At 53.5% G+C, this 7405-nt stretch overlaps 1 protein-coding gene across 6 annotated transcripts in view; it reads right to left on the reverse strand.

The window, feature by feature from the left end:
* Nucleotides 1-1955: 1955 nt before the first annotated feature.
* Nucleotides 1956-7405, reverse strand: part of RALGPS1 (Ral GEF with PH domain and SH3 binding motif 1) — a 221240-nt gene continuing 215790 nt past the window's right edge. For 5 of the 6 annotated variants that reach the window (XM_006768548.2, XM_006768544.2, XM_006768550.2 and 2 more), the window contains one exon: nt 1956-6282. In XM_006768548.2, coding sequence (XP_006768611.1) covers nt 6253-6282 — 30 coding nt within the window. In that variant the 3' untranslated portion in view covers nt 1956-6252. The remainder of the gene's footprint in view (nt 6283-7405) is intronic. The other variant, XR_435916.2, reaches the window with a different exon arrangement.

Genomic DNA, 7405 nt, shown 5'->3' on the forward strand with positions numbered 1-7405 from the left:
GCCCCTCAGCTGGTCCAGACCCCGCCCCTAATCTTGGCCCCTCCCACTCCATGCCCCTCGGAGAGCTCTAGGCCCCGCCCTTGCCCTCTACCTCCGAACTTCAGCCCCGCCCACTCCGCACTCCTCCTCCGGGCAAAGGCCCGACCCCACCCCGGCCCGCACTCTAGCCACGCCCATCCCGCTCCGGTCCGGTTCGGTTTCGGGGCTGGCTCTCCGCACCTCTGCTCGGCCTGCACGCATTAAATGCCCACCGCGTCCTTAAATGTTCATAAGGTCCACGGCCCGCGCCCCTTCGGCTCCTTGCTCCTCAGCGCTGACCCAGGCCCCACCCACCTACCCCTGCACTACTGACTCCGGCGGAGGCCCTCATCCCCGCCCTCACCCCAGAGTCGGCTTTCTGCAGCATTGCTCCTCCACATCTCACGACCCCGCCCTTTCTAATATAGCACCTTCTCCTCGGAGGCAGCCCTCGCCTTTTCTCCCCAGAGCCCCGAGATTGCGGGGCTCCCTCATGCAGCCCTCCTCAACCCTGCGGGGTGCAGAGCTCGGCCCTCAGCCCCGCCCCTCCAGGCCGGCCGGGGATCTGGCCCCGCCCACACCCGTGCCCCGGCCCATCAGTTTCATCTCCGCAGGCTCCAGGTCTCCGGCTCCCTACGCGCAGGGGTACCAAGCCCACCGTCATGCTAAACAGGCATCCTACCACACTGTCCGCGTTAGCTCGCGGATCTCTCCATCCACCAAAAGGAGGTGCGGCTGTCTCCCTGTGAGTCCGCGGGGCTGGAGCTTTGCAGGCTACCAATCGTGGATTCAAGTCTTGACTGCATCACTTTCCAGCTGTGTGACAACCACCACGCCCCACTGTCTTCACCTACTCCCCAAGTCTGGTCTCAGAGCCCTTGGGCACCACGCTGGGGCCCCATCTGGTAAAGCTGTGAGTGGCCGTGCCACCTAAATTGTGAAGAGGGGGTGAACTAGGGTACTTCAGTTAGAAGGGCCTGTCTTGGCTAGGCAGGTGTGGCCAGCATGGAACTGGAGTAGCACCTGAGGAGTGTGTGTGGGCAGGGGGTGGGGTGGGTGGGGGGAGCTTGTGTTTGGAGAATCAGCTACTACAGCTGTGGAAAGCACCAGCTGGGAAACTGAGGCAGGCAGGACCAGGGGCTCCCATGGCCAACTTGGGTCACGCCCCTCCCTGGCGCACACTGCCTCCATAGCTTGCATCCTGGGACTCCTTTGAGAAGCTCTGGGAGAGAAAGATGTAGGGGCCTTCTGCTTCTCCGCCGGGCCCCTCGGGACTCCACTTTGGTCCTCCCCTCAGGTTTCCACGAGACACCCCTGTAAGATGGCCCCCCACCCCACCTTGTACGAAAGCCCGTTTTCTCTTAAGCAACCTAGAGTGGGTTTCTGGCTTTTGCTTAACATCATGAATTCACCCCAACATATCTTTTCAGTATCGGATCCCATCACTCCCCCAAATCCTTTACTCCGGGAGATGGGGTTGGCTGCTCCTGCTCCTCCTCCTTTCTCTCTGCCCTCCCTGCTGCCCACGTGTTCAGAGATTTCTGAGCTGAATCTCCTCGTGTCCACTGTCCTCTAAAGCGTCCCGACCCACCTCCCTCCCTGAGTGTCCACAGCATTGACTCTGTCCTTCATGAGGCCACGGCTCCTCTATGTCCTTCATGTTCTAACAGTGGTTCTCAACCTTCCTAATGCTGCGACCCTTTAATACAGTTCCTCATGTTGTGGTGACCCCCAACTATAAAATTATTTTCGTTGCTACTTCATAACTGTAATTTTGCTACTGTAATGAATCATAATGTAAATATCTGATATGCTATATGTGTTTTCTGATGGTCGCGACCCACAGGTGGAGAACTGCTGTATGGTCCCGGGCGCCCACGCCTCCCTCATGTCTGTATCTGGCACAGCAACTGTTTACTAAGTGAAATGCACATGACTTTAATAAATTGAGCAATATTCATTGGAAAACACATTTAATTCCAAAGTAAACAAAAATGTTTGTACATTAAAGTATTTAGTGAAACAGTTATCATCAGTGTAACAAGCTGAAAAATAGAGCAGCGTGATACAAGACTGAGGTAACAAAATACTTCACCAAAAATCTAAAGAATCCTGGAGGGCTGATGTTCAGTGTTATTGCGGGCGAGACACTTCACAGGAACCAGAGAAAGTCCTTACACAATGGCATGCAGGGGTGCTGGGAGGAGACAGCCCGGAGCGGGCAACAGATTCAACAAGAAACGAGTTAAAATGTAGAAACGGATTTTCAATGTACTTTGAAGAATACATTAAGAAATTGATACTTAAAATACTCTCTACGCAACGTTTTGAATGCTAAGTGAAAAACCATGCATTTTGGCACGAAATTTACTTAAAGATTATACCCTACTAATAAATTCATGTCCATCGTTTCATTACCAAATGGCCACAGCCATTCAGGAATGGGGAAAGGGATTAGTGGTTACGGAACGGACAGATGCTCCATGGCGTCGCTGCTGCAATGGGACTTCGGGCTGCCTTCAGTGGACTCCCACTCGTGCAAGTTCTCAACACTCAAGAGATGCAGCTCTCCCTCATGCTGTACTCACATTTAACAGGAAATCAAAACCAAAGAACCTCTGAAGTAAATACTGTGGACGTGCTGACCCTGCTCATTCCACCTCGGAGTCCTCCACGTGCCCAAGCACAGCTCTGTCTGGCCTGCTGTGCACCGACCTGCCTCTAGGCCTGCGACTCCATCCAGTCCTCATCGCAACTGAGCTCTCAGGCCAAGGGCTGTGCCGCCTGAAGCGTCTGTGGAGGGATCTGCAGGGGCTTGAACTCGGTGCTGGGGGACAGGCAGGGTCTTGCCAGAGGAGATGCAGCGTGAGGATTATTTGTTCCTTGAATGATCAGCTCCTCGAGGGCAGGGGTCAGTCTTTTGTGTTCTCAGCCATTTATATCCGAGAGGGCCTGGCACGCGGGAAGCACTCACTGGAGATGTGAATGAACAAATGAATGGGTGGCTCTGCACAGAGAATCTGTTCTCTCAAAGGGACTCCTGTTTTGAGTGTGTGTGTGTGTGTTTTCTTTTTTAAATTGGAACTCACCCAACATGTCAATATGATGTGGAGCTGATTAAAGTCATTTAGGAAGTCACTAAAAATGAGTTAGGCTGTGTTTTCGGCAGCGTTCACCTGGTTATGAGCATTAGTGATGTGGTAGGAGTGCTAGACTCCACCTGTGACCTGGAAGCAGACCCTGCTCGCAGATGGCCTTCCATTTTCGTGGCCCATTTTCCACCTGTACAACAGCATCCTAAAGATCCACGTCTTCGGAGGTGGGAGGAAGATGATGAGAGAAATACTGGCCTTCTTGGCAAGAAAAGAAACACTTCATAAATTCATTTGCAGGGAGGTGAACGGGCTTCGTCGGGAAGGAGAGGCCACGCTCTCTCGCTGGGCACGCTCAGAACAATCCTCCTGCTGCTGTCCATCAAATCAGTCCTCCAGGAAGCATTTCAGTTGTCAGCACACACTCGGCTGACCTTGGGTTGCAAAACGTGTTCAACTGAAAAGTACTCCCCGGAAGAGGCGGTGAGCTGCTGGGCATGGCAGTGACACCACCTTCCTACTCCAGTGTGCAGACAGCATTCCACACTTTTCTTTTGGGCTGTTATGATCTGTCTGCTTAAAACACAGATACAGCGTATGCATGCAAGACATACCATCCGCAATGGTTTCCCAAACATGTGTGCACTGTGGACAAAGAGCAAACAGCAGGGTGAGGACCCACCACGGACTTCCCCCCTTTGGGCTTTGTGGCTGGCCCCCTTGTCCCCGCCTCAGGGGCCTCCTCACCTACGGCTTGAGGGGCAAAGTGAGGCTGGGAAGAACCTGCACTTCACTCCCAGGGTGGCCTGAGGCCTCTCTGGGAGAGCCCAGTGCCTCTCAGCATTTCTCCTCAACTCTCTGGTAGTTCAAGGTTAGTACCAGGTCCGTGGGGACTTTGCCAATGAGGTGTAAACAGCTTTTTCAAGTATCCACCCTAAGAACATTTCTAGGAGGGGAGGTGGGATCAGTCTCACTTAGTGGAAAGACTAAACACTTTGGAAAGAACTGCAATTGTGCTATTTCAAAACAAGCTCGGACAAAAACACGTGTGTAAAGGGCAGCAAATGATCTGATTTAGTGGAGCCTGAAATTCTGAGGGCTTTGGACTGACGTGTGTAACATTCCATGTGAGAAGACCCAGGACAACTGGAGAATGGAGAAATACAAGGAAAATAAGCAGCTGATGTCCCAGTCTTACACATTCATCCAAACGTGAGACCCTAACAGGCAGAAACAGACTGAATGCGGGGGAGAGCGACTGGATGGTCCTGGTGAGGGGTGTGTGCCGTGTGTGGTGTTTTCCCGCAGTCTCTAGATACCGACTGGAATAGTCCTCGCTATGAATCGGGTGCGTGCATCGGCCGAGCTGCAGGCGGGCGGTCAAAGCGCCGACGGCCAAGGTGTGGCAGCACTGCCTGGAGGTTCTGCAGCCGGGAAAGTGCTCTGGACTTCGCTCCGAAGGAGGGTCAGTGACTGAGCACAGGAAGGCTGGACCCGAAAATAAGACCCTGATGACAACACCTTTCTTCACCAATTCATTCAGATTTTCAGAAAAGTTGTCACCATTTGATCACAATACAGGGGTGGGTCCTGTAGTTGTTCTGAAATTGACCCAGAACAGTTTACTGGTTAAGACGTTCTAGAAGCATCTTGCCCACAAACTGTTAGGTGTGGTTTGATATCTGATCAGTATGAGCCATGAAACCACGACAGCAACAAGGCCTCAGAAATTCAGTTTCTTTCAGAAAATCATTTAAGGGTTTCCTTCTCAGAATTAGGACACCCAGGTTAGAGAGAGAGAGAGAGAGAGGGAGGGAGGGAGGGAGGGGGGGGAGCTACAGTGATAAAGCTATTATAAATAAAGTTAATTTTTATTAATTATTTTGAATAAAAATGTATTTGTGCAAAATAAAAGTCACTTAAAACGATGAGAGTGACAGATAGGGATGTTGTTCACGTGAAGAGCTCTTAACTGAACGCGGAGCGTGGCCCTCTCACTCCCAGGGCTTTGCTCTCTTGTCACATGGTCATCGACAACAGTGCCCTTGGACTTGGTGATGGAAAACTTGCTGGTGACTGGGTTGGGCGGCAATACTGGGGGAGCTTAAGGCCTCAGTGTCACTCAGCTCCCGGGTGATCAGGGATCCCGTGGCCCACCTGGCAGTGGAGGCAGAGGGTGTGGTGGTGGGAGCAGAGGCTCGCAGGGAGAGGTCGTGAAGCCATTTGATGTGAGGGTGGTGCCCGAGCTGCTCTGAGAAGCTGGGAGAAGTGGCACTATTCCCATTCTGGCACGTGGGGGTGCTGAGGGTGGGGGAGAGGAGAAGGGCCTTCAGACCCTGCTGGAGGAGTGGGAGGAAGCAAGCAGGCCAGTCCACAGTCCGGCAGCCGGGGCCTGTCTCAGAGGAGCTGACACCACCGAGGCCTGGACGGGCCCCGGGCCCGGGAAGCAGCTTCCAGATGAATAGCACCCATAGGAACAGAAAACAGGACACGGTTTAAGGCATTGTTGTTTACAGTAAAAGAATGCAAGGGGCCCTTAACACAGGAGGGATCTGGGCTCCCACTCCGACCTTCCTTGGTGGACAGGGCTGCCACGTAAGGTTAAAGCAGGGCCTCGAAGCCAATGAAGTGTGTGATGTCACGCACCTTGTGCCAAAATGCATGTTTCTCGAAGAGTTCACGCTCGCTCGTGTGCACACGTACACGGCACGCACGTGCAGAGGACGCTTAGGGTTGTACAAAATCTGAGGGGCCCCTGTGGGCGAGCAGCCCCGTGCACTTGGGGCGTAAAAGCCCGTTCCACAGCCGGTGCCTGCTCTCTGGCCCCTCACGCAGTTAACACTGTCCACTCCTTCGTGCAGGAGAAGCCCTGGGGCCCCTCGGCTGAATGCTCTGGTCGCAGCAGCAGCTGAGGGACACGAGCCCAGAGAGGGAGGACGACGGAGCTGCTGAATGAGTGTCATGAGAGTCACTGGGGTTGGCGCCGAGAGCGCCTCTGGGCTGGGAGGCCACAGGCGGCGTCCCCTGGAGTCCAGCTGTGCGTCTCCCAGCACCAGGCCAGTGGCCTGTGCCCAGGACCTGCACTCACTGCAGTCCAGTCGGGGCTCTCAGAAGCCTCTGAAGTCACGCCATGTGCAGAGACTTATTCAAACGACATGAGGTTTGCAGGTACCTAGAAGAGAAAGCTCAGCCTTTATCAGGTTCCCACCTCTCAGATGGGACAAGATGCTTCAGAACCTAAGATGGGACCAGGCCTTGCCCAGGGAGTCTGTGGAGGAGCAGGTCAGGTGGGGAGAGGGCACACAATAGTGACACTATGACCACTGCCACTCGTTAAGTGACTGCTGTGTGCCAGGCGCTGCTCTGAGCACTTCATCTGCACCGTGTCCTCGAGTCCTCAAACAACCCCCTGAGGCAGGCACTGGAAGGATCCCATTATAAAGATGAGGAAACTGAGGCTTAGAGAGGGGAAGTACACAGCCATAAGTGGCAGGGGTAAGACACCAGAGCCACGCTCTCAATCACTCCCCCAGGTCCAAACAAAACCGAGAGGACACAGATCCCGCAGGAATGGGGACGGGGCGGCAAGATTAGCAGGTGGAAGCACAAGGAGTAAGTTTGGGGAGATCAGGAACCCCAAGACCTTCCAATAGCTATGTCTCCATGACATGGTCCCAGCTCCCTTTACTTGGGGACCACTGGCCCCAAGGTCAGGGTGTTGCCCCTCCCCTGGAAGCTGCTCACACACCCCCAGCTCCAGGCCTCGTTGGCCCACAGTGCTGGGGGTGGGGCGGGGTGGGTTCCAGATCTGATGAGAAGCAATTTCATCAAAGACAAATCCCTCTTGGTGTCAAGGTGTCAGAGTGATGAGCTGGAGAAAGCGCACCTCCTTGCACCAGGAGGCAGGTACAAGGGTGGTGACAGCAGCATTGCCCGAAACAGCAAGATCAGGAAGCCATTTCTGGGCTCACCAACGGAACTGATTGAAAAAACAGTACGAGTGAATGAATGAAAGCTGCACATTGACACCAATGACTCTGAGGAACATGCGGCAGGAGAAAAGCAGGTCACAGAAGAGAATATACAGTTACGGTTCTCTTTATAAAAAAGTTTTTAAAAAACGTACCCCAACCAATACATCATGGAATCAATACATGTGATAACATTTTACGGGAACGGCAAACCAACAGATCGGGAGTTACGGGGTCGTGAGTTTAAATGTTAGTACAAACAATTGTAAGAAATGCGATTCCCCCTAAAGAAGACAGATCTTGGCCCCTGGGACTCCCCCCGGG

Source organism: Myotis davidii, unplaced genomic scaffold (genome assembly GCF_000327345.1).
Source record: "Myotis davidii unplaced genomic scaffold, ASM32734v1 scaffold142, whole genome shotgun sequence".
Lineage (NCBI taxonomy): Eukaryota > Metazoa > Chordata > Mammalia > Chiroptera > Vespertilionidae > Myotis > Myotis davidii.